This window comes from Neopsephotus bourkii, unplaced genomic scaffold (assembly GCF_033783945.1).
Source record: "Neopsephotus bourkii isolate Nb327-2 ecotype Australia unplaced genomic scaffold, CSIRO-AGI_Nbou_v1 NB_616, whole genome shotgun sequence".
NCBI lineage: Eukaryota > Metazoa > Chordata > Aves > Psittaciformes > Psittacidae > Neopsephotus > Neopsephotus bourkii.
In genome coordinates, this window is record NW_026901116.1 from 2173827 (window position 1) to 2201455 (window position 27629).

Below are 27629 nucleotides of genomic sequence, written 5' to 3' on the forward strand. Positions count from 1 at the left end.
CTCTTGATAGCATTGGCAAAGTTAATTCTATGATTCTATGGTTCTGTTCTCAATGTTGTCCTATCAAGGGGCATGTGTTGATCCCACGCTGGGGAGATACAGTCAGCTGCTCCTCCACGCTTTCTATTCTGCTTCCCAATTGCTTTTCTTCAGCTCTCACCCCACTGGGCTTATAGTGATGTGCTTATAACACTATTGCTGTTATAGTGATGGAACAACCCACACACTGTGTGTCTGCTGGTGCAGTCCAGCTCAAGCCAACCATGAATTCAGATGTGTCTCACTGTGAGCAGCATGAGGAAAAAGCTGTGAAGCCTGTTTTGATTCAACTCAGTGTCCATTTGTTGTTGTTGTTGTAGGCCATCCTGATTTTCAGCTTGCATTTCCACAGCAAACTGCCCTGTGAAATAACTCCCAGCAGTGTGAAGACATTGACAAATGCCAGCACTGCAACAGAGCAGCGTCACTACAGCTGGAGGTTCTCTGGGTGTTTTATGTGGTTCATGGAGAACGCATGCTACAAAACTGCAAAGGCTTTCTAGGAAAATGAAAGAAATGTTTTATGCTCAGCACATCCAGTTCTCATGGTCCAGAGCAAGTCCAGTTTGTGTGCATCGTGCTCCTGTCTCACTTACAGCCTCGGCTCCATCTTGCCACCACATCAGCCAAGGTGAAATGCCATGTAGGGCATTCCAAAAGCCGTATCACCAGCCTATGTCATGGGACATCCAAGTGGGGCTGGTCTGCTTCTGATAGGTCCAGGATACAGTGCAGACACAGAGCAGGACATCAGTATCAAACTGTGCTATGATGGTACCACTTCCTCTAAAGCAATGACAGCAAGGGGGTTGCAAGTGCTTTAACCCACTGAAATCCCTCCATAGAGTTTGGATCCTGGCTTAAAAGCCAAACTTCACCAAAACATCACACACAGAACCACTGTTCCCATTCACTTCTTGCTCCTGCTTACTGGCTAAGTAAGTACAATGCAAGAGCAGTAAGACTGCTTTATAGTATATAACTAACTTCTAGAGAGGCTGTAGCTCACAACTCTGTCTTTAAAAACATATTTTACAGCCCAACACCCTTGATTTCCAGGAACTCATGAATAGAGAAGATATATTGTTCTTGGTAACTAACTAATATCATTAGAACCATTACGAATCCTGCAAAGATTATTCCTGTCTACCTAATTTAATCATGTAACAATGACTATTACTAACTTGCCTTGTGCTGTTGCCATTTGAGATTATGGCCCTGGATGCGTGGGTAGCTATTATGTGATCCAGTTCTTGTAAATGTGCATTACTCTTAAGTGCTCAAGTGCCTGTCTTTCAGTTAGCTCCCTGAATTTATCCATTCCAGGGCAGTATGGTGAAACTGAAGAAGAAAATGAGGAGTTCAAGGAACAGCAGAGAGATTAACTCCTGTCCTTGGCATATGGATTAGCATCTCATGGCTGAGTTCTCACGTCTAGTCACACAAGAGATCCAGTTGAAGCTCTTCCTATGATCAACAGTAACATCGCTCTGTGTGGCTTCTCGGGTGGCTACAAAAGGCTTGAACTCCTCACCAGCATCGTCACCCCTATCTGTCCTTAAGAAATGTTATGTTTTTGGAACCCACAAGTTTCAGTTAATTTTGGCTCCATACTCTCAGGCTCTTCTAGCACAAATCATCACCTTCCGAGGAGAAAAAGTGAATCCTTGTCTGTCCTCATTGTCAGATCTTGACAGCGTGCTCCCAGCCTTCACCTCAGAAATGTGCTATGTTGATCAGACTGCACTTCCTTGTTGTGTGACTGTCTGACCTCCCCCTCCACACACAGCTTCATGTCACAGGCCTCATTTCCTTAGGAAACGGGTTTCTAGGGGGAAAAATATCCTCTACCCATTTCTCTCCTTCCTTGATAAGGAAAAACCAGTGTCTTTTTTCCCTGATCTGAACCAGACAAATCCATTGGAGTCCCACAAATAAAAAAGAGTAATAGAAGTGAAGTCTGCTTTACCTTAAGGTGAAATCACTGTCAGGACAGTATCAGCCTCAGCAGAATATGTTTCATGCAGGCAAAGTCCCTGCAGAGAGCAGAGCAGGACTAGGGATGGGGTTCACCTGGCTCTGTAAGGGTGACTGCTGAAGGAGCTTAATGTATTCCATCCCACTCTCATTTCTCTGCTGCAGTGGTGTTTATCCTCTGCACTACAGGAGCAGATAACAGTAGTTTCTAGACATTTCCAGCAGGAAACAATGGTGTTTCTGGTGTAAAGAATGGAAAATAGGAAACATTAGCAGCCTCCTTTATTAATGCAATGGGGTACATAGGAGCATCCTGTGTGAACGTACATGTTATTCCCACCCTACTCCTCCCTGGTGTAACTTTTTACTCCTCGTCCTGATTCCAGCAGAACCATAAGACTACTGTTTTTCTGCAAGTTCCATTAGAACAGCTGAGCAGAAGTGGGAGACCACAGAAATCTCCTATGCACTCTTGCTCGCATGGCATGTCCTTGAGGATAGCAAGACACATCTCCTCGCCCCAAACCCATAGGAAAGCAGACATCTGTGTTCAGTTCTTGCCACAACTACTTGGTTCTTCAATCTGGTTTTAAGTGAGAAGGGCTGAGGATGCCAGATTCTGCTCTGGATGTAGGTGTTCATGTAAGGGCAGCTCAGGTACTCAGTTACCAAGACGTGTGTGATGACATCCTCCCGCCTTCTTGAGCCACTACATGTCTTTAAAAGAGTAAATGAATGATGCTCCATCTTTCACACTGACAACACCTCTGTGAAGTTATTGCTTTTACTATCAAAAATAGCAAGACAGATCCCAATTAGGGATTGTAAATGAGACCAGCCAGAGGAAATCCCACTTGATGGGTGACCTGATCTCTGACTTGAGCCCTAACACGCTGCAGCAGAATGCTGGCACCAGTTGTGTTGTATAGTATAACCTAGCTGTCAGGGGCAACGTGTTTGAGAGCTGAGGTAATTTCCATGCTGGGTGGAAACTATTTTCACAGTGGAATTCTTGCATCTCATTAATTAAGAGTGATTTTACAAAGCCAATGGGTTGGAGGATATCCCCTCCCCATTCCTGGGCAGTGTGGCAGAGGTGTGCAGTCCTGGCCCCATGCCTGCCGATGAGTCAGTCCTTGTAGAAGTTTGCCACAAAATACAGTCACCTGCAGAAAACAGGGGCTCTGATTATTACTCCGAGGGAGTAATAACACTATCCCCATCATTTCAGAGCTCTTTGCAGGTCCATGTATACTACCATACGCAAACCAACATGGATTTTGCTCTCCAAGAAGCTGTGCCATCTTCAGAGCCAAGATTGAATGATGGTCTTTAAGTAAGACCAGCTCCACACTGAGTATGGAGGTTATAAAGACGTAGCAAATAGTTTTCTTTTTAGTGAGAGGAGGAACCCCTAATATCTGTAATTGAGCAAATCCGGATCACAGTGAACAGATGAGAAAATACAGCTGGGTAAAGCTCAAAAATTTCCAACTTTAATGACGTTTCTTGGTTATTTTTTTAGACCCAAAGTAAGACCCAATATAATAACACAAGAGGGACATGGAGCTGTCAGGCCAAGTCCAGAGGAGGCCATGGAGATGCTGCGAGGGCTGGAGCAGCTCTGCTCTGGAGCCAGGCTGAGAGAGCTGGGCTGGGTCAGCCTGGAGAAGAGAAGGCTCCTGAAGGGGAGACCTTAGAGCAGCTCCAGTGCCTAAAGGGGCTGCAGGAAAGCTGGAGAGGGGCTTGGGACAAGGGATACAGGGATGGGATGAGGAGTTTGGGCTTCAGGCTGGAAGAGTTGGATGGGATACAAGGAAGTTCTTCCCTATGAGGGTGGTGGGACATGGGAATGGGTTGAATGGAGAAGCTGTGGCTGCCCCATCCCTGGCAGTGCTCAAGGCCGGGTTGGACACAGGGGCTTGGAGCAAGCTGCTCCAGTGGAAGGGGTCCCTGCCTGTGGCAGGGGTTGGAGCTGGAGGAGCTTTAAGGTCCCTTCCAACACAAACCAGGCTGGGATTGTGTAAAGAAGCAAATGATGAACATTTGCACCTGGTAAGATGAGGACTGTGTGACACAGCCCTATATCATATAATACAAAAGAATGAGACAATATAATACAAAAAAATGAAATAATGAAATAGATGCCGTATAGTACAAAAGAGTGAGATTTACTGTCACTTGAGTAGGTATTTGTGTGTACGTTTTTTCTCCTCAGAAACTGGGATTAAAGCCTCCCCGAGATACAGAATCTGTAATGATACTGACCAGCTGAGTCTCATTTCTCTTAGTTGGTTCCTTGACATTTTCTATCGTATCAATATCTTGTCACTATTGTGAGAGAAAGATAAAGAAACATGCTCTAATACCAGGACAAGAATCTTACTGTGGAGAAGTATCAGGAGGGTGGAGTTGTACCAGAAACCCTATTTTGAATCTAGAAAAACACCCATTGGAATAACACTGAAAAAGCAGGGAAATGAGAAAGAACTAAATGCAAACTTCGCTGTATGGTCTAAGCTTTCCTTGTATGTATATATAGATATAGGGAAATATATTTTCATATATTTCATATATTCATGTGAAATATATGAAAATATGAAATATATCTGAATATATGTAAATATATTTGAATATATAAAATATATACTTTCATATATTTCATATATTTTTAAATATATCCACTTCCATTTATATACCTTCAGGTAGTCCGCCAAATATCCCAATTCTTTTGGGGATCTTTCCCCTTAGTTATCACTCACTATGGCTTCTCTAAACCTATGGCTTCTCTAAACCTCTCCCTTCCACAAAGGGTCCCCCTGTAGAAGAGGCCTGGTTAGCTCTTGCCTCCAGGTGAACCAAGTTTCCCCATCAGGCTGCCCAGCATCACCTGTGTAGCCTCCATCCCACCCCAGTATCTGCTGTGTTTTCAAACCCCATCCCATGGAGCAGCAGTTAACCCATCACCACTGCCTCACCAACAACCCACCAAGCTGAACATCTCCAGCTACTCCTCATTGACCCACCACTACTGCCTGCAGGAGAGATGCTGTCTGGCACACTAAGTACTTGAGTTTAACCTCCCCAGGTGAGTCAAGCCTGGGCTGTTGGACCACTGAGTTTAACCCAGTGAGCTGAAGAGCTTTCCCCATGATAGAGTGTAAATCAGCTTATAGGAAACAGCTGAGGGTAAAGGCTAGGGTGGGTGGGGAGGTTATCTTCCTCCCCACCCTCATTAGGGGACCTGGCCACCTTACCCTGTGCCCTTTTTAGTTCTCTCGTGGTAGAGGGAAGCTCTTTCTCTAGGGCTTGTGGTGGGGTGATGAATGGGGTGACTCCTCTGGGAGCCAGCAGGAAAGGAGGAGAAGGAGGGGGCTGCATCCTCCACCTCCTGAGCCCTGGGAAGATGAAAACCGAGTCAACAGAGGTTCTGATTGATGAAAACGGGCTCTCTGCCCAGCAAGGTAAGTTGTGCCTTTTGTCTTTTGCTGTTTTCTTGTCTTTTTGTGGCTGGTTTAACTGAAGGGAGACAATAGAAGCAATGCAGTGAGTGTTTGGGCTTTGTGTGAGGCTGGTAGAGCAAGTGGAATGCTGTTGAACAGCCTGGTTAAAGGGCATCTGGTTTCTGACTTTTTTGTATTTTCCTTTTAAGGATTTGGGGGGTTTTAATCTGTTTTTGAGGAGCCTTGTTTGTCTGTTGTGCCTTTCCTGAGAACAGCAATGCTCAGGGGTCATTGTAGAGGCCTCACTGTAAAGGGAGGAGAGTGAATGGGCAAAGCTGTGGGATGATGTGAAACAAAGAAAGAGACAGAGGTGTGAAGTAAATTCTTTCCCTTGAATACAAAGGCTGATGTAGGGGATTGCTTATTCAATTATTATTAATCTTCTAACATTAAATTCCTATTAAAAAAAACCCTCCCTATTACGCATCCCACAAGTGACTTGTACTTTTAGCATGTAAAAAGCCATTGGCAAAGAGGCTACACCACAGCCTGGACAGTGGGGAAGCCAAGGTGTGTGTCTCTTCTCCCTTAAGTGGTGGCATCTCTAACTGTGCTCTTCAAGAGAAAAGGCAGCTATTGCCAATAGCTCCTGGCTTGCTGTTCTTCAGAGGAACAGCCAGCAAAGCTCCTTGTGTCTCCTGTGGTAGCTTTAGCTTGTGGACAGGGTGATGTATGAGCTGCCTGGGTTAATGCTAAGCTTCTCCTCGCTGGGAGATGCTAAGTGTATGGGTTGGAGACCAGGCAACGGTGGTGCTTGGGGATTTCACGCAATGCCCAACGAGAGCCTGGGCTGGGGAAGGATGAAATAAACTGAGTGGAAAGCTACAATCCCTTGGTCACCAGGGATGAGGCCACAACCTGTGTAATGCTGTGTTGGGGGACCTGGCACAGCTGCCTTGGGAGACAGAGATGAAGAAGCTATGGGAATGGACCCTGTGCAGTGATTATTCCTTCATCCACTTACGAGAACAGTCTTTGGGCTGTGCATGTTACCTCTGGCTAAAGAGCCACCTTTATGTGAATACTGTGATGATGGAGCAATGGGGAGACTCATTGTTCCAAGAGTGATTTCTCTTCCTTTATCTTGATGAGAAGAAACAATAAGTAGATCTTGATGGGTTGGGTTACTCCTGAAGAGAAAAAAGGAGGGATGTGGGATCTTGTATGTAGGTGACATGAAGGGGATTGAAAGTCTGGTCCTTTGTTTAATCCATGCATCAGGTCTGGGGTACAGGCAGCTGGGATGAGCTCAAGGGAAAATGTTCCCAGGAATGCAACTAGATGCCTAGGAAAATACCCTCAATCCCTGAGGCTGCTGTTGATGTGGGGTGCTCTCCTACCTAAAAGGTTGTGTTTGTAGCTGGTGGGCTCCTGTCTGTGGGAGGCTCAGATGTGTCTTCGTACATAGTAGTCAATTCAGTCACCTGCTGCACCCACCCGTGTGTCACTCCTGCTCTGGAGTTCAGAGGTACTCTGCAACCCAGTCATCCAATACTTGTTTCTGCTGCTTAGGACTTGATTACAGGGTGACTGCTGTGAAAGGAGGCACTTTGCCTCCATCCCAGGGGATCTAGGTATGTTGCTGAGCCCTCTGCTATAGTAGGGGAGAGGCTATAGAGGAGCAAACTGTCCTCCTCTTGGGAGCTGGAAAACTTCTCTCTGCATGACCATGGGAGACAATGTGAGAGTGAACTTCCCTGCAGTTTGATCTTCAAGGCAATAATCTCATTTGCTGAACTAAGACATGGAACTGACCCAGAATACGAAATTGTCTCCTGTTCCTTGCAGTGAATAGGAGCTGCAGTTCAAAAGCTGAAGGCCTCTATTATGTCCCTCCTGATGAATGTCTCCTGTGATGCCATATGCTGTCCCTGCAGGTCAAGCTGTGGGGTGGGACTCACATGGGAGCCCCATGGGAGACTCTGGGGAGCAGAGAAGACATTTCCCTTTCATAAATCAATTGGTCGTGATAGAAGAGCTCCCTTTGGGGAAGCAGTGGTTAGGAATCTTCTAATGAAGTGTGCCCACTTTCCCCTTCCTGGGAAAGCCATGGTTCAGTGGGTGCCTTTCAACTCTGAACTTCACAGTTCTCTGGTATTTGAAGGTGACATTAGCTGGAACTCTACCCTGCTGCAAGTGTTCCTCTAAAAAAGGACTGGAACTTAAAGCTTCAACTCAGACCTTAAAATCATCCTTTCTTTCTTGATGGGATGAGCTGCATCATCTGCTTAGTCTGCAAGTTGCATTCCTATTTCCCTGGTTGCCCTTTGTCACCCACCCTTAAGAAACCAAACCCTAAGTCCTCTGTTATTAAACCCACTGATCACTCTTGACTGTGTTTGGTGGGAGTAGGCAGCCTGAAGGTTTTTTGGTTCCTTGTTCCAACCACTTCTGTAATTATTATTTCTAGTAAAATGGGAATCTTCAGTTCCCAAAACCTGCCAGCAAAGGAGACGGGGGTGGAAACTGGAGTTGGCTTCTTGACTACATTCTGGTTTGCAAACCTAGGGAAGGATTTCTCATGTCAGAACCAAGGGCAGATGCTGTAAACCTTCTTGTCTGAGTTACCTTGGACTGATGTGTAGTATCTTGAGATTAGCTTGAGGGAGAAACAGACAGGATGCTTGTTTTGCCTTATAGGATAAGAGTGAGAAACACTGGATAGCCTCTGGATTGGGGTATTGGTACCCTGTCTGGGTAAAAATGGAGGATGGTGTTCTTGTGAGGCCTTGGGTAGAATGTTTTTGGGGGAAAACTAGCCACATTCTACTGCTTATCATTGAGAAGTGATAATTCAGTCAATTGGGCTTTTGACCCTTCATCCCAGTGACCAACCTAAAGTACAGTTACCCAGTCAGTCAGTGCCTTAGAGGGTTCAGCAGCTACAGTTACCTGCCAGAAGCTTCTACTTCACACAGGTATATGCACATGGAGTGAGCTGCCCTTTGCCAAACCCTTGTTCAGTCCCATAATTTGCTGGTATTGATGTAGAACTGACTGTTCAAGTTTTCCTCCCCTCATCAGAGTGCAGGGTCAGAATCAGGTGAAGTAGGATATAATGGTAATCATCCCATCTGCATGCTCATGGCAGGAATTGAGGTAAGGGACATGCTGATACCCTCAACCATACAACATATATGCTAATGTAGGAGACTGAGGGATGACATGGAGTCCACCTTAGCCATAGGCTTTTCCTGGTCTTGGTAGGGGACAGATTTGCATAATAGATAGGACAGGAGGGGCTCCCATCATCAGAAACAGTGCCTACACTTAGGTATTTCTTTGTGTCTGCTTGATATCTCTGGTGTTATACCTTGGACAGGTGTGTGGTATCTGAGGTCAGCTTGGAGAGGAACAGAGACTCTTCATAAAGCAAAGCATCAACAGGATGGTTGATGTTTTGCTTTATAACATTAGAGTGAGAAACACTTAATAGCCTCTGGTGTGGGATACTGGTGGCCTCTGGGTAAAAATAGAGGTTGGTATTCTTGTGAGACCTCAAATAAATGATTCTTGGGGAGGAAAACCAAGCCACATTGTGTTATCATTGAGAAGTCAGTTCATAGTTCTTTTTGCTTTATTTTCTTTATCTTTTGATTTTTATCTTTTTTAAATAAAAAGTTATCTTCATCGTTTAATTTTTTAAAGGGGGGTATTCCCCAGGAGAAAGCTCTTTTGTGGAATGAAGGTTGCTGTGTTGTAAGCTGTTGTAGCTAGCACCTACTGAGAGGGTATGGATGTACTTGGTATAATGGCTCAGCAGTACTCAGTGAGGAAGCTATGTGGGTGCAGCATCCTCCAGCCACACACCTGGTATATAGACAAGATGATATGCTGGTGGGAATTGAATCTGCTGTGTAAATGCTATGATAAAGCAGGTGGAATGGTCTGCTGAAGTTTGGAGAGACCACTTCACTGATCTCCCCCATAAGCCCTGGCAAGGGGCTGATTCATTCTCATATCTGAGGCTTACTGATCTCACTGTGGCTCTTTCTAGAAGCTCTGGTGCAGTTGGAATTAATGAATGTAAGTTCCCAGAACAAAAACACTTACATCAGCTGTTCTCATTAAATGGAATTAAGGCCAAAACCTCCAGATGTCATGCATTGGGGTTTTTTTATCTTCATTTTACTATAGGAACCCTTCCTTCATAATTCTCAGCTAATGAATAGAACAAAATGCAGAAATCTGCACTGGGTTATAAAGAAATGAATGTGTTTTTAAAAGCATAATGCATGTTGACATGGGTGTGTTAGGGCTTGTGGCTGTATCCATCTAGGCAAGGGGTGTATTAATAACACATGGAAGCTGTGAGTGGTGCCTGGATGACCAATCTAAAATAGCCTATAGGTATTCCATCTGAAACATCCGTTCTCAGCATGTGCAGAACATCTTTGCTGATGGCAACTCTCCTCCTGCGGGTGGTACTTGTGCTGTTGTGCTCTTGCTCCTGCGATGGCAATGTGATGTGTGTCTAAACCCGTTAGCTGGAAGACTGACTGGTCAGGACCCGCTGCTCCTGCTGTGAGAACATCTTGATTGCTGGCTTCCTCATGCTAATCGAATCAAGCTCTTTGCTTAATTTAATTGAAACAAAGAGGGATCTGATATGTGGCATCTGTCAGCAACTTCAGAAGGAGGTAGGGATGCAATTTGTGTGGTAGGCAAGAGCATTTGAAGTATTTCCTAGAATGCCATATTTCATGGGAAATGCCTTTAATTGGGTTTGGATATTTCCATGCTTCCTTACCAGACTGCAAGTGGGTTGCTCAGCTTGATGCCAGGATGGAATAGCTCCTTTGTCAAGTTAATAGAGAAATAAGCTTGTATAAAATAAAACAATTACCTGGCTAAACTTTCTGTTTTCATAGCTGGTTCCGTGGTGTCTTCTTCAAAATGTGTACATTGACATTAAGCATGGTTATTATGCAGGTATACAATTATATATGTATAATTGGTAACGAAAAAGTCCCAAAGCTTTTGTAGCACAGGGCTACTGCAAACATATAAAGAGGGTTTTAGAGGAGAGGTTGACAGGTGATTTTCCTACCCAGAGTGTTGACTGGAATTGGAGCCAGTGATACAAGGAAGATGAAGGCCGTGAAATGTTAATACCCTGGTTGGTGGATGCCATTGGAGGATCCAGCTTCTGCTGTTGAACATGGTGGTGGTGCAGAACTGAACTGCATAACAGCTGCTTCCAATTGCCTTATTCATTTTGTTGTAGGGCAGAAGGGAAACTGAGGCTTCAGCTTCCTTCTAAAGTCTTTGAAAAGCCTCAATTAAATGGGTAGCACGAGAAATGCTGCTCATATACCTAAGTAGCTTCTTGTTCTTAGATGAATGGAAGACTTGAGAGCCGAGGGACTTGCAGCTCTCATGGCTGGTGGATGTGGTGTATCTGTCCCACCAGCCTGAACTTGCATGGTCTGTGATGTGTGCCAGCCTTCCTGAGTCATTGAGTATGAGCTGAAATTGAACTTGCATGAGTTGAACTTTGCTTGCAATGAAGTATGTGCAATGACACGTGCAAATGCTTCACTGAACGTGGATTCTTCATAGAGCTGGTTCAAGTGTTGCTTCCCTTAATGCTTCCGTACTTGATGGCTCCTGATGCAGGGTTGGGAGATGCTGCTCTGTGGATGAGGATGGTAGAGCACATACAGGAAATGCAGCTTTGTGGTGGGCAATCAACATGGGCAAGCTACAGGGCAGTGCTGGCAGCACTTGAAATGATGCAGGCATGGGAGACTGGTGTGATCAGAGCTTGGGAGGCTGCAGATGGGCAGACCTGCAGGTGAACTCCTCAGTTTACCTGCACCAGCAACTCTTTTCCCCTCCATGCACTCATTTTGTGATGTTCACATCTCCTTAAAACTGGAAATGGCACAAGCTTTTTGCATGCTGATTTAAGTTATTGAAAGGAAAATGTCAGTAACTAGTTGATCTAGTTGAAATTCCCCTTCTGATTGCAGGGGGGTTGGACTAGATGGCCTTTGAAGATCCCTTCCAACCCAAACCATTCTGTGATTCTAGCTATACTTTAGTGGCAGAGTAGTGAGAACCCTGACTGGGATGGCTCCATTTCTCTTGCTACTTCCAGGAGTGCCTTGCAGCTTTGTTAGCTCAGGCTGCCTGGTGTTTGAGGTCACTTACACGCTAGAACAATGCGTGAACTGGTATTTGTTTTAACCCAGGCCGGGTTGTTGGGAGCTCCTGTTTCTCCTCTTAACCATGCAAATGTTTTATGAAGTGCATATAAAGTCAATAAACACTTCCTGTTTAACGTCTGCCTCGCTGCCTTATGAAAGATGCTTTATAAAAACATCGGATCTCTCGCCCGGCACATGGCTTATCTCTGGTTCCCTGCTAAGCATGATATCAAAACTCATCTAGTAGAAAGAAAATAGCCCAACTGAAAGAGAAAATAAACTTGTGTCTTCCTCTCAGCGACGCTGAATAGATGATGCACTAACACAGCATACTGAAATTGGTTTTTGGAGCCAGCTGGGCTTCAGATCCTGATGGAAAAGCTCATGGGGTAAGCTGGGCTGCACCTAGTGAGGAAAGCAAGCGCCCAGCTTATTTCTCTCTCGCCGCTGTTCAGCGTGACAAATGAAATCTGAATAATTACTATGTAAACTGAGAGCAGTTGTTGAATCTGAGAGGGCTGAAAAAATATGTGCTTTTCAGCTCTGTTTGCTCTGTTGCTGATGTTGATTCTTGTTGATCGTGGTTGGCATCTTAATAGCGTGGAATACGGCAAGCATTTCTATTCAAAGAGGTAGGCAGGTTCCTGTTTTGCATGACTTTGCAAAGTTGCATTTGGCACAGACAAATCTGGCACAGGCTCATGGCTGGCAACAGTCTGATACCAGCAAGAGCTTTGTGCTGCCAGCGTCTGCCTGCACTTGGCCAAGGCAACCCTAGGCCAAAGGTGGGTGCAGGTATAAATGAGGTGATGCAGGTCAGAGACTTGTCTTTGCTCTTCCTTTTGTGTGTGCTGTTGGCAGGTGTGTCTAGTAGGTATTGGCTTTGAGTTTGCTCTGCTTGTGTGTGTGTGTGTATATATATGTGTATAATATATATTATAAAAAAACCCTTATTTTTAATTAATCCCAGACCTCTACAGTACTATTTTTAGTTGAGTGGAATGGCCCCTCTGGGAGATGTTATTCAAGCTTTTACTCTCCTCCATCAGGTGAAATATCACCTAACAAATGCAGCTAACACATGATCTATGAAGCAAGGAAGATGACTTGGTAAAGGAAAACAATGATAATTTCTTAGTGGTTGTGTGTATGCCTGTATCATATCTTAAGATGACAGTAGTCTGTTTCAAACTGTCTGATGCTCTGGAAGATATTTCCTGACAATAATGATAGTAGCTGGCTGCAGGTTGGATGGGGCTTGGAGCAACTTGGTCTAGTGAAGATGCCTCTGCCTGTGTCAGGGATTGGAATTGGATGAGCTTTAAGGTCCTTTTCTACACAAACCACTCTGATTCTGTAAGATTCTTTATTCTATGCAACCTCAGTTCTGATTTGCAGGGCTCCTGCACCAGTGGCTGTCTCTGCTCAGCAATTCTAACTTGACTTGTCTATTCAAACAAGGTTAAAAAGGACCCCAGCTTCACAACTGCCTGTAGCTGAGATACTAGTAATGGATATGGTGAATTTAAAAGTCAGGTTTATTCTTCCTCCAGGTTCTTTTTCTTTCTCCACCTAAAGCTTGGAATATATAACTCAGCCTCTTGTGCTCCTATTGCGCAATGGACTGCTGAAGAAGTTATGCCTGCAAAGCTTAGTTAGGGCAAACCTAGTTCTCCCATCCTCTATGATATTTCTGACTCTTCCTCCAGTAGGCAACTGCATTGGATGTGCCTTTTCCCTTGCAAGAGAGCCCCTGCTGTTCAGCTACAATGACTGCTCTGATGAGACCTTACAGGTAATGTCCTCTGTGTTTCGCCCTGCGTGGGAGAGACTGAGTGGAGATGAGTTTAACAAGTAGCCTCTAGCACAAATGCTGTTTTATTGCTCTAAAGCTCCTTTGTGCCATTATAATTAAAAATAAAGGTCAGGCTTAAGATAATGCCTCCCACTCTGTATGTGTTGTATCTCATAAAAGTGGACAGGCTGTGAACAGACAAGGCAGCAAAGCTGCTGGAGGTGGAGCTGTCAGGCTGATGTTGCTGTGCATGCATGACTGCTTGCTGGTTTATGCAAATCTGAGCTTGGGTTGGGCTCTCTGGGTTCAGAGCCTCTCAAATAGGTTGGAGATGGCTCCCTGCCTCTGAAGTGCACATGAGGAAGGCTGGTGGTAGGTGCTGACAGCATCCCATCCCTTGCCCAGGGTAGTTATGTGCAGCCGTGGTGAGTCTGGATAGAGAGAATCTGATTCCCCCTTTGGATGTGGTGAGGTCACATTCAACAGAGACACTGTGTTTCACAACTCCCATCTCATCAGCTCCCAGTCTGAAGGAACTGGGATGTGTGATAGCTGGAGCCTGAAGAGGAGTGCTTCCTTTTGACTGGCTCTCGGTGCAGATACAATCTCCTGTTGCTTTTGAAATGGCTTGCATGACAGCAGAGAAATGTTTTGGTCCCTTTCCCACCTGGAGGGAGGGACCGAAGTGGATGTGCTTAATGCATCATCTGGCTGAGGCTCCTGCGTTCCCTGACGCCTTTAGGTGATAAGATCTGATAGGTAGGCTCCAGAAACCCTGCAGAGAGTCCTAGCTAGCTGCCCTTGCTGGCATCCGGTTTGCCAGCTGCAGTGCTCTAAACCAATGCCCAAGAGACCAGTGGAGAGTGGCTCCAGGACAGAAAACAAGCCACAGTCTAGCCTTGGTTAACACTTTTCTGTTTCATGTCTGTGTTCACAGCAGCCTGCAGTTAGGCTGCTGTTTGTGATCTTTGATCTGAGGCTGTGATGCTCCCAGTGTGACCATAAGCATCTCCAGGGACCGACTCTCCTCTTGCCTGAGAAGGCTGCTGAAATCTCAACTGAATGCATCTGGTTTAATGGAGGGGGGGGCACAGTTACCTTGTCACTGCTGCTGAACTCGGTGGTTGTAGGCTTTGAAATGCAAGTCACAAAGACAGTTGAAAGGAAAACACCAGCTTGGGTGTAGCTTTCTTTGAAAGACCCATCTGTTTTTCATTAGCGTTTTGGGGCTCTATAAATCTGTTGTTAAAAGCCTTGAGGTAAGACAGTGGACTCCTGCTGGTAAAAGTGTGGTCATGATGGCAGTAGGAAAGTACATGTTTTGCTACTATGCCTTGGTTAAGGCACACAATATGGCAAGGGGAAGCTGTTCAAATGCTTCTCAGTAAGCCACTGATGTGTAGACAGTCTGTTTGCAGGGTATGCCTTGGCTTGATAAACTTGGATGGGCAAACACCACTAGTCCAGATTCGTATTTCCTTACTGAGTGGTCCTCCCCTATCCCCAACATTCCTTAGCGGACTAATCAGTGTTGCTTGTTGGAGACTTGCATCTTATAAATAGAATTGTCATCCTGGAATGAAAAAGAGGGGGAAGCCAAAACACACATAAAAACCCACACCAAAACTAACAACCCCCCTACAGCTTTGCTGTGTTCTCTGCAAAAGGATTGTATTTTCTTCCTCTTGCTCTCCCAGAGTACTGCTTGTTGTCTGCCTCTGATTGCTATCTCCTGGCAGGCAAATCAGGGTTTCCTTTGAGTTGACTGCGTTTGGGAGCTGTAGTTCTGCAAGGAAAGCTTGTGACTGGCAGCTGTCAGAAATGCCACTTGCTTCACATTTGAGTGCTTGGAGGCGGAGGAGCTGGTATGGGAAGGTGTGTGTGTGCCGTATCTGTTTGCAGTCCTAATAAGAGAAAGGTTAGGAGGAGATGAATGAGATGAAACAGAGGGTGTTTGATGGGGCTTTAACAGAAAATGTGTACATTTCATTTCATCCATGAATCCCAGCCTGGGTTTGTTGGAAAGGACCTTAAAGCTCATCCAGTTCCAACCTCCTGCCATGGGCAATATGCAATTCAGTTACTCCAGTCTCACCTCAAGAGTTACCCATACAAAGGGAGCAAGTGTGGGAGATCCTTGCCTCGGCTGTCTTGCAGCTGAAAGGCAAACCCCAACTGCAGCATCACTTTAGCCCTGTTCTGCATAGAAATACCTGTCTTGAGGTCACTCTGGGTAAGCTTCCCAGCCTGTTCTAAGCTTCCTTCAGGAACAGTTGTTTGGTCTCATACTGTGACATGACTCACTGGCGCTTTCAGCATCAACAGTGGCAGACTTAGGCAGTGTTTCTTATAATGCTTAGTCTTAATCTGTGCAGGTGTCCTGCTCTGGCTGTGATAGTGAATTTTCTTCCTAGTCACTGTACAGTGCTGTGATTTGGCTTCAGTCTGAGGACAGTGCTGATAATACACTGATGGTTTAGTTGTTGCTCAGTAGTACGTACCCTGATTGAGGACTTCTCAGTCTCTCATGCTGTGCCAGTGAGGAGTGGCACAATAAGTCAGGAGGGAGCAGAGACAGGACGTCAGACCCAAAGGTATGTTTCATAATATTCCAGAAGGGATATTCCATATCATATCATGTCATGGTCAGTATCTAAGCTGGATGAGGTGGCTGGCCAGGAGGCACCGATTGCTGTTTGGGGACAGGCTGTACATCAGTCAAGCAGGTTGTGAGCAGTAGTATTGTGCATCACTTGTCCATCTTGGGGTTTATTCCTCTCTCAATCTACCTCTTCTTTAGTAGTGTTATTTTACTTATTAATCTGTTCTTAATTCAACCCATGGGATTTCTCTTCTTCCAGTTCTCCCTCCATTCCACTAGAGTGGGCAAATGGATGCCTGGTACTTAGATTCTGGCTGGGGTTAAACCATGACAACAGGATAGAGAAGTCTGGAGTGGAACTGTACTCCACCTGTGTGGATGCTGCCCTAAGGGGAAAGCACCTTTAATTTCTTGAGCAAAGACTGGCAATCTTGGTAAAAATGTATGTTTTATTTGTAGAATAAGTGAGGTTGGAAGGGAAGTCTGGAGGTCTCCAGTCCAACCCCTTGCTCCAAGCCAAGTGGTTTGTAAAGCCAAGGTTTCTAAGAGCTTGGCCCAGTCAAGCTATGAGTAATTCCAAGGATGGAAGACTCTCCCACTTTCCTGCCATGCTGATCCTCTGCTAAAACACTGCCATTAAGGAAGAAATAAAGAACCCCACAATATTACTAAATTGGCATTTCTGGTTTTTACAGCTCACATTTCTTACTGCGCACCTCTGAACTCTGTCTTCTCTATTGCCTTATGCTAGGCAGCTGTATGGAGCAATGTGTTACCTTCTTAAGCTGAACAGATCCATTTCTCCCACTCTTCTCATGTACTGTCTGGTCCAGTCCCTGGTGGTTCTGGTATTTCCCTATTGGTTTCACTTCAATTGCCTCTAGTTCTGGAGAGCCCAGGACTAGATGTAACACTTGGGATGTGGTCTCATCAGTCCTGACCAGAGAGGAAGAATTGCCAGCAAGTTATAGAAGAGCTTTTACATCCATGATACCTGGCAGAAGATGCCAAGACAATGTCTACTGCTTCCTGAGGTCAGAACTAGCATACTCTCAAACACAGGTTGTCCGGGATGTTGTCAAGTAGCAAACCTGAATTCGGCTCTGTGTTGACTCTTAGTCACTGTTAGATCTGCAATGATTAAAAGCCACACAGCAGCTTTCCTGGTTGGTTATCTGTCCAAAAGAGGAAAGGCAGAACACAAAATAGCATAAGATGAGACAACTAAGAGCTTAAATCTTGCTATGAATCTACAAAGGAATGGCAGTAATGCTACCTTGCCTTGACCTAAACACCATGGGCTCTTGGTAGTCTGAAAGAAAAGTGTTCCTCTACTGCAACCTGGTTCACGTGTGCTTGCTAAAAGGAGATGTCCCACTGAGTTACCCCTCATCCTTGATGAGCAAACAAGCCTTGGGTGAGATGGTTTAGTGTGAGGTGTCCCTGCCCACGGCTGGGGAGATGGAACTGGATGATCTTAAGGTCCTTTCCAACCCGAACTGTTCTTTGATTCTATGAAACACACAGCTTTAGCTGTTTCTTTGGATCATGCTAGCTCAAGAATGTAGCTGATAGCATCCCCTAAAGTATTTAGAATCATAGAACCATAGAATAGCTTGGGTTGGAAAGGACCTTAACATCATCCAGTTCCAAACCCCCTGCCATGGGCAAGGACATTTCACACCAAACCATGTCACCCAAGGCTCTGTCCAACCTGGCCTTGAACACTGCCAGGGATGGAGCATTCACAGCTTCCCTGGGCAACCCATTCCAGTGCCTCAGCACCCTCACAGTAAAGAACTTCTTCCTTATATCCAATCTAAACTTCCCCTGTTTCAGTTTTAACCGTTACCCTTGTCCTGTCACTACAGTCCCTAATGAAGAGTCCATCCCCAGCATCCTTGCAGGCTCCTATTGTTATTTCAAGAATAACAATAGCCACCCCACATCTCTGGTACAAGTACATTCTTTCAATAGTTCCAAACATTGGCATTTCCCCAAATAACTCACTTCCTCCTCTGTTCCTTTAGGAGAGATGACGCACTTGCTTGTGAGGGAGGCGACCTGATGCTCAGGCTCCTTCTTGTCTTGCATTAAGGTGATAAACAAAAGGTTTAAGGCTGCAGCAAGCAGGCTGAAGCTTGGTATCAGCTCTCAGATGACTCATAATGGAAAGGTGTAAAACTTCATGCACCAGCTGCTGCTTTAGCACTAAAACAATGGGCTTCTCCAGGCAATTAGCCTGGTGACTTCTGAGTTGGAGGCTTTCACCTGCACAGACAGTGAGACCAGAGGACTCCTGGGGTGATTTCCTGGATTCCTTTGTATGTGGCCAGGCTTGTTCATGTGGCAACTCTGCCTTGGCACTGCCTTGTTTCCTAATCTGCTGGTAACTCTGTCATGACAAACGCTTCTTTCAAGTACAAGTGTCTGTATCTGACGTCTCCGTAGGATTTCAGCAGTGTTACGCAAATGTCTGGTCTTGCCCTAACAAGAGGTCTGAACCCGTGGCTGTTAAAGTTTGCCTGTGCTTATTCCTTGTTAGGAAGTCAGGCTACTATATTACTACTACTTGTTATAGGTCCAGCTCTGCTCTGGTGGGAGCAGTTCAGGCATTGATGTATTTCACAGTATCACAGTATGTTAGAGATTGGAAGGGACCTCAACAGATCATCTAGTCCAATCCCCCTGCCGGAGCAGGAACACCTAGATGAGGTTACACAGGAGATTTGCCTATGTTGTTTGGTTTGAAGTGGGTCTTTCTGGGATAGCCAGTTTATTGCATGGGGAGGGTCATTCCCTAGATCAGAACAGCTGGACAATGCTATATGTCTGCTGAAGCTGTCCTCAAGACTATTTGTTTTACAAGCTTGATAGCTAAGTCATCTTGCTAAATCAGCAGCAAAAGGTAAAATAAGTGAGTGCTGCGATTTTTGTGCTTTTCTATCACATGGAGCTTCTGCCAGTGTTTGTCCATAACACTGCTACAGTCATAGAGTTGTAGAGTGGGTTGTGTTTGAAGGGACCTTAACGACCATCCAGTTGTGCCACGGGCAGGGACCCCTTCCACTGGAGCAGCTTGCTCCAAGCCCCTGTGTCCAACCTGGCCTTGAACACTGCCAGGGATGGGGCAGCCACAGCTTCTCTGGGCACCCTGTGCCAGCGCCTCAGCACCCTCACAGGGAAGAGCTTCTGCCTAAGAGCTCAGCTCAGCCTCCCCTCTGGCAGGTTCAAGCCATTCCCCTTGGCCTATCACTAGTCCAGATCCCAAATTTCCTTTTCCTATCCCTCACTGGTGGGTTCAGATGCGGTTTCTGCTCTTGGGAATGGGGCAGAACACTGCATCTGGTCCCTAGGGTGGAAGTGGTAGGAGATACCATTCCCCTCCACCAATATGTCTGGTTCTGCTGGTAATGGCAATATCTATTTGCAGTAAGGTCTGGGTCTAGAGTCTAACATCTGAATAGTCAGAGCCTCCATATATCTACATGTATGTTGCACATCTGTGTCTGCTTGTGCAAAATGATCCTTAGGCTGATCCTAGAGGCTGCTGGTTTACTGATCTCTGGATTCCTGTGTTCTTGCAGTTATAGCTTCCCTTCAAATTAGCTATTCTTCTCCTGAAAAGCAGGAGTGTATCTCTATGAATAGGAGGCTTTGGCTCTCCAGGCCCCATCAGCCTGCTGGCATCCCCCCCCCCCAGGAGAAGGGAATTAAGGACTGGGTTTATAATAACAAAACAGCACAGCGATGCCTTGTGCAGCAGAGATGAAATGGCTGTTTTGTGTGCTGGAGGCTTGTAGCTGACAGCTTGCTCAGCCTGGGGATGCCTTTTATTTCGAACCAAAGTAGAAATAAATGTCAAATCTTTTGCAAGCTGTTGTTGCGACTGAAGGAGGTACTTTGTCCTCAGAAATGCTCCCCTGGACTTGTGTGCACCATGAGCTGTCACAGTCCCTGAAGAATCAAACTTGATTGAGCCCCCAGCACTGTCTGCATCCAGATCTTGTCACTCTGAGATCTATTGTAGTCTCTGCACTGGGTATTGGAAGTAGGCTAATAACTATGGAGGAGATGCTTTTAGCTGCTTTACCCCCTGAAGGAAGCAGGGTTTATGTAATGGTACCACGTGTGTCCTTCCTCTCACAACCAGCTGCAGCCGGACTTGACAGGTGATTTCAAAGCCTTTCACAAGACTGAAAGGGAAGGGGTGCAAAGAGGCAAAGAACTAACTAGCATCCTGCTAAAGGAGTTGCTTTGTGCTATGGTGGATACTGAGGAATCCACCTGTGATTCTGATTCCAGCGGTAAATCTAAGTCACTGACTTTTGTTCTGCCTCCCAAGGAAAGAGTTATCCAGTGCTAGTCTCATACATGAAAGTCCTGTCCAACTTGGATTATGTAGCTGCTTCTAACTAGCTTCTAACCCTCCTTTCTATTCCTTGATGTAGGAGAGGGTTGGAGGCTGCCCTTTGCAGAGCATTGCAGTCTCATTAATATTGTATTATTAAATAAAAGGAAATAAAAGCATTATTAAATAATGGTTGTATGGATAATGGTTGTATTAAACTTTTATTCTGACAAGCTCCTTAACTCTGTACAGTTGAACCTTTTTCCCTTGGCTGTCATTTCGTGATGAGCGATGGTTCATGACACCACAGCAAAACTGGCAGTGTAGCATAGCTGACATGAGATGGGTGACAGCGATGCTGGCAGTGGGTACAATCCTCACCAAAATCCTGTTTACTCTCATATTGGAGCATGAGCACAAAGCACTTGTGCAATCGGGTTTAAGTTTATTTACTTTCAGGAAAAATGAGCTGTTTGGAAGAAGGATGTTTTGTTGGACACACAGCCATGTTTCTGTTGCTTCAGGAAAACAGGATACATCCTGGTTATTTAAGACCTGAGAGCAGATGTATGAAGCTGAGAGACTCAAGGTCTGAGAGGGCTTGCTGATATCTCCTGAAGCAAAGCCCGTGTGTACACGTAGAACCCACAAACATCATGTGGCTGAGCTGAGAGCTGAACCTTCCCCAGTGTTGGTGTTGACCAGTTTCTCAACTTGTTAAGGCACTATCAGTTTGTGTAAGAAAAAGTGGATGTGGGTGAGGTTATTCTTAAGACTGAGATAACTTCCTGTGATTAGGATGCTAAAATGGGCAGCAGCGCACTTCTAAGAAACAAGAAAGCAAAGGAAGAGCTCTGCAGCTGCCTATCCTGCAGGACCATGTGCCTTCAGGCATTTACTGCACAAGCACAGAGGAAGTGATACTGTCACTTAGTGAGTGTCATTTAGCTCATCTGTTCATAAACCTCTGAAACACAAACCTGGTTAATGAGGCAATGCTAAAGCATGGCTGGAGGGAAAGGACCTGCTACTCAGTCCCTTCCCAGTGAGGAAAAGGTTGTGATGAGCTGCAGTGATTCATATTGGCATGAGAGGATGGATGTAGGATTGTTCTTCGTGTCAAGCATGGAGCTATTGAGTCTGGGCAGAGCTGCGCTTGCTCTTTGTGGTTGAAATGGGAGAGATGTGACATACATGGGGAGCTTATATTGGACTCCTTAAAGCTTAGTTAGAAAGCTCTTACCTCTGTAGGTAAAGAACCGATCCTTGAGGATGAGATTAGGGTTTTTAAGAAAGCTTCAGGATCTCCTGAGGAAGCATCTTGTGGAAAAAGACTGTATAGAGTGAAAACAGTATCCCAATTACTCCCCATGGCTGGAAAGCCAAGAGATCATCACCTTAATTGGATGAGACCCATTCTCTAGCTTGATATCATCAGGTTTGGAGGGTGTCCTCTTTACCTTTCTGCTAGTGTTGTTATTACCCTTCAACTTCCAAGAATTTAAAACAGTTTTGCTATGCCCAGCAGTTGTTATAAGGATCTTGCAGAGCAAGTCAAAGTTGTTTGACGTATTTGGGTCTTAGTTGAGATCATTAACAAGCACTTGCCTTGACAGAGGTTGGCAGAATGACTGCTTGTACTGTAAGCACAGCTGTCTAAAGCACAGTAGGATTACAGAACTGCTAATGAGGACTCTGCCTAGGTTGGGGATCCAAAAAACCTTATTTGTGAAAGCAATCCCATTGTAAACAACCTTTTTTTGTCTCAGTAAATAGACACTAAGTGCTGTGAAATTGAAAATGGTGAAACTGAACTGCAAGGGGTAACATTTAGGGGTAGACTCCTGTTTTGGACAGGCTTCATTACCATTCAGCAAAGCATTAATTCAATAAACCTGTGTAACAGATCCATTTCTGCAGTGTTTTCAGATGCTATCATATGCTTACTGTACCCTGAATAAGTTATGAAAAACTTTGTGTGGATGAAGAGCTGGCAGGGGCTGGAAAAACAAAGTAAAAATGTATAAAGTTGACCTCAAGAGTGTAGGCTGATGGAAGGGGGAGAAAGAGCTGCTGGGGTCAGAACTGAAGGTTAAGTTTGCATAAGCTGTGTACCTCTAGTTGCTTACACTTCCAACATAAACCTCAAAACACTTGACAGGATTCTCCCTCTTCAGCTCAAAAATGACACTGTATGAATTGAGGAAACCCAGTCTCTTCAGAAAGAGGTGTATGTTACTCTTGGTCACAGGCAGAGTTTCTGCCTTAAAGATGTCATTGGTTAAAAACAGGTATACTTGGCTTTTGCCAGTAAATGGTGAAATGCTCAAATACTGCAGTTAACCCTTTCCAGTTGCATTAGAGACTCATTTTAAGCATGAACAATCACAATTAGGTGTTACCAGACTTTGAAGCTGCTTTGAAGGAAGAAAAGATCAGAGTTCTGACTTCTCATAAAGCCTCTACCACACAAGTAAGACTGCTTGAAACTTGTGCGAATGTCGTTGATGTAAGATCTGAACTGGAGATGTATCCTTCATCTCCATGTTCTAGACATTAGATAGCTAGACACTTCACTGGGTAGTTGTATTTATAACCTTTGCACCCTGCATGGGTAGTTTACAACATACAACTGGTTTCTATCTTTGAGTATTGTGTAGATCCCTCTCCAGAGAGCTAGAAATCTCTGGAGCAATCTATGGTGCTAGAATTATAGAATGGTTTGGGTTGGAAAGGACCTTAAGATCATTCAGTTCTAACCCCCTGCCATGGGGAGAGACACTTCCCAATAGACCATGTCAACCTGGCTTTGAACACTGCCAGGGATGGAGTGTTCACGACTTCCTTGGGCAGTCATCTGTTGTTGACTTCATGCAGGAAGATGTGACCATAGCTCATCTCTGCTCCAAAACATAAAGGCAAACTGAATAATAATCAGCTATAAGGTTCTACAAATGTGCAGTAAGGCTCAGCAAACAGTGCTGCTTTGGATCTGTTTCCCTTGAGCATAAAGCCCAACACTCAACTTCATGCCAAGCTGCTAAAAACGCGCAGGCCACAAAAGCATCGCTCGAAAGCACAGCATAATGGAACTAATGCTGTGTGTTTTATGGTTGGATAATTAAAGACTGACTTACCCTCTTTCCCTCACAAAATAAGAAAAACTTGCAGAAGCTAATTCCTGCCTGCTTCTATGAAAGTGTTTCTCAGTGTGCCTCTGGCGGCAGCCTTGTCCATCACTAGCTTTGCGTTTCCAGAGCTGCCGAGCAGGCTCTGCTCCTGGAAAGCAAAGGGCTTTCCAGTTGAGCAGCACTGGATATACACAATGTACTTTGGCCAACAGCTCTTCTGACAAGGAGAAGGGGTGAAATGACTATCCCCCCCACCATGATAGAGAAATCATGTTCTGTGGCGGACCTAGCAGAGGTTTTCTTGTCACATCCATCCAACACAATCTGTTGTTACAACTCTGGTCTTCCCAAGCTGCTACCTTGGCCTGCTGGCTTCAAACCTGGGTTTTCAACCTCCTTCAATCATCAATTATCTTGTTAGATCTCCTGCTGCTGCATATTTTCTCTTCTCTTTTTCACTGGCCCCTGTTCTTCTGCGTGCCCCATACCTGCTTCCAATTTCACTCAGCAAAGCCAAAACCCTCGAGTCTTAAATTCTAATGTCTAAGGGTTGTTGAGCATATGCAATTTAGTTGCTTTTCCTTCTCCCCTCAAAAGCCTTATAATTTGCCTAGGCTTTGGCGATGACAAAAATTAAATTGGACACACAAAGCCATCCCCTGCTCATTAAAATCCCAGTTCTAAATCATGGGTCCGAGGCTTTTCAGAGGGGGGGAAAAAAAGTCACCAGAAATTGAACAAAACAATGTGTTTATTCCCATGCTGCTTTCTGAGAAGCAGTTGAATTCACATGTTCCAAAACAACTCTGCCCGAGGCAGACCCAGCTAGCATGCAAACTCCTATCATGAACAGCCAGGACTTGGTGAATTTATAAGCAACTGAAAACAGTACTGGGAAGGGCTAGGCAACATTCATAATATTGTCTAAAGATACGGGATTGGGAGGAGGGTTATCTCTTTAAAATGTGTCCTTTTAGAAACATAAATGAGAAAATGAAGCCCGGCTGAATTCCCATAAGAACACGCAGGGTTTAATTCAGCCCTGCCACGCTCTTAGCAGACCTCCGCGGACCCCACATCATTCCTCTTTAAACAGCCCAGTATTCTTGAATCCACCACAATAGCACAAAAGACAAATGGAAACGCTTGTGTGCTTGCAAAGTCTCTTTTCTTTAATGGATGCATTTCAGGGGTCATGGGCCATGTGGCCCTCCCTTAGATATACAATCAGGCCCTGAAAGAACATTGTCTGCTGGAGGACTTCCTCTGCCACACCACCCTGCTGAAACAGCATGACAACAGAAGTGTTTCATTATTCAAAGAGCTGCATTCAGCCAACTTTGCAATTAGGACAATGAGGAATACGTATCTCTAAAACAGAGTGTCTTTTAATAGTTGATTTATTTTTAAGAATGGGTGTGATTCAACAGCTTCTTAAAAACTTCATCTCCTACTGTCTGTATCTTAAGGAATAAGCCTGGTGTTGATCTAGCGATTCTTTAAATGGGAAGCTGGAGTTGGGTGACTTCACTGTTTTGAATGCGTTTTGTCAATGTTATCCCAGTGTCTGGGTTCTCAAGACTTGCTCCTTGGCCTCTCTATTACTGGCAGTCTCACAGTGTGTTCGTCTGACTTGTTCGAGCAATGGAGATGTTTCCTGTGAGAGGTCAGTGACATTTGTGTAGCCTGACATCCATGTGTGAGCTCTGTGATACTCAGCATGAATGCCTGTGTGTTAGATGGGGCTGTGTTGCCCCTATTTTGGGGGCTGAAGGGGAAAACAGAAGAGTGCTCTGGGGCTTTTTCTGCCTGGGTAAGGGGTTATGGTATATTGTGCTTCATAGCGCGCTTTGACAGAGTGATTTTAAGTCTTTATTTCCATTGGTTTGGCCATCATGTGTGTAAGGGCTGTAGCATGTTGGCACCTTCTGCAGTTCAGACTCCCCACAGCAGAGGATCCTTGCCATCCCTCAGCCTGGATGGAAAAGAATGGAGTTGTGATGCTCAACTAGGGCTTCTCTTCTGCCTTTGCTCTTCTTTTAATGCCACATCTGTAGTACTGGAGTATGAGGGACCTCTGCTTAGATCCTTTTCTATGCCAGGCCTTTCTGCCTTAATCCTTCCTTACTAGGAAGTGCCGATGTGTGACTAATCCTTTCACACAACAGCTCTAGACTCCTTTTCCCAGGCCTGAATTATGCTGGCAAGCAAGATATGGTGCTGCCAACAGAGCTGGGTATTGGGGTTTGCAGTAGGGAAGATGAACTGCAGTGTGATCTGTCTCTGCTAAAATGGTCTTGAGTCTTAGGTTAATTCAGCTGCTTTAGTCCCCATCAGAAGAACTGTCCCTCAATGCTCCCTGATGCTTTGGTTGCTTGGGTACAGTAGTCAGGCTGTTGCTGTGTACAGCTGCTATCTGTAAAGCTGAAGCCCTACATCTCTTCCTAAGTGCATCAGTCTTTTTCCTTCCTCTGTACTTTCCAAGCTTCTCATGCTCTGAGCCTTAAAAGCAGTTGAGCATTTAACATTCAACCTGGGATGAATGTGGGTGCTGAACTTTGACATGAATGAAGTCAACCACCTCTTTCTCCACCCCTCTAATGGGTCGCTTTGAATTCAAGCTACACTTGTTGATGGAAACTTAAATTGCTCGTGGCATTTTGGGTGAGCTGAGTATCTCCCTGACCAGTTCTTGAAGCATCTTGACTGGAATAATGTTCCTCAGTGCTTGGTGTGGGCGAGTGCTGAACTCCCAACAGAGCTCCATGGTAACGAGCAAAGGGATTAACAAGGAAAATAGCCACTTCTGCTCACTAGCTCTTATAAAATAGCTTTGAAGCTGGAGGAGCAGATGCCTGGCTCAGGTGTGACCTGAGCTCGAACTGAAGTAGCCACTAAGGTCCTACACCTGGGTTGGAGCAATCCCAGGCACAGCTACAGGATGGGCAGAGAAGAGATTCAGAGCAGCCCAAGGAGAAGGACTTGGGGGTGCTGGTGGATGAGAAAATTAACATGAGCCGGCTTCAGTGTGTGCTTGCAGCCCAGAAAGCAACCGTATCCTGGGCTGCATCAAAAGGAGCGTGACCAGCAGGTCAAAGGAGGTGATCCTGCCCCTTTATTCTGCTCTCATGAGACCTCACCTGGAGCACTGTGTGCAGTTCTGGTGTCCTCAACATAAAAAGGACATGGATCTGTTTGAACAAGTCCAGAGGAGGCCATGAGGATAATCAGGGGACTGGAGCACCTTCTGTATGAAGACAGGCTGAGAAAGTTGGGGCTGTTCAGCCTGGAGAAGAGAAGGCTGCGTGGAGACCTCAGAGCAGCTTCCAGTATCTGAAGGGGGCCTATAGGAATGCTGGGGAGGGACTCTTCATTAGGGATTGTGGTGATAGGACAAGGGGTAACGGGTTCAAACTTACACAGGGGAAGTTTAGATTGGATATAAGGAGGAAATTCTTTCCTGTGAGGGTGGTGGGGCACTGGAATGGGTTGCCCAGGGAGGCTGTGAATGCTCCATCCCTGGCAGTGTTCAAGGCCAGGTTGGACAGAGCCTTGGGTGATACGGTTTATTGTGAGGTGTCGCTGCCCATGGCAGGGGGTTTGGAACTGGATATCTTAAGGTCCTTTCCAACCCTAAGTATTCTGTGATTCTAATGCCACTTCATGGACCTACAACCCAAGTCTTGTTCTTCTAATAGGCCCTTGGTCTGCTCTGCAGGGCTCCTCTGGAGCTGGAGTAAGTTCAGAAAGGGATCAAGAAATAGCAGGCAGTGAGCATAGTGATAGGCATCCGTTTCACATGCACTCCAGCTACTGCTGACTCCTTAGAGTAGCTAGAAAGCTCTTTGACTTGGATTTCAGCGTGACCATCTTAAGGGTCTTGCCATTAGGATGTGGGATGGGGAGCAAAGGACAAAGGTTAATGAAACTGGATTTTCCCAAAGCCACGGGATTTCCATTTCTCATCAGAGGGTGGTGATAGCTGGCAGGCATTGGTTAGGATTTGTTTGTTTCGTCTCCTCAACCTTTAAAATGCTTCTAACAGTACATCTTGTACTCTTGAAGGTAGTTGGCTTCTC

The 27629-nt window shown here is 45.3% G+C and overlaps 1 protein-coding gene across 3 annotated transcripts in view; it reads left to right on the forward strand.

Moving 5' to 3' along the window:
* Window positions 1–5256: 5256 nt before the first annotated feature.
* SLC4A11 (solute carrier family 4 member 11) overlaps window positions 5257–27629 on the forward strand; it is a 144858-nt gene continuing 122485 nt past the window's right edge. For 2 of the 3 annotated variants that reach the window (XM_061351932.1, XM_061351933.1), the window contains exon 1: window positions 5257–5480. In XM_061351932.1, coding sequence (XP_061207916.1) covers window positions 5339–5480 — 142 coding nt within the window. In that variant the 5' untranslated portion in view covers window positions 5257–5338. The remainder of the gene's footprint in view (window positions 5481–27629) is intronic. The other variant, XM_061351934.1, reaches the window with a different exon arrangement.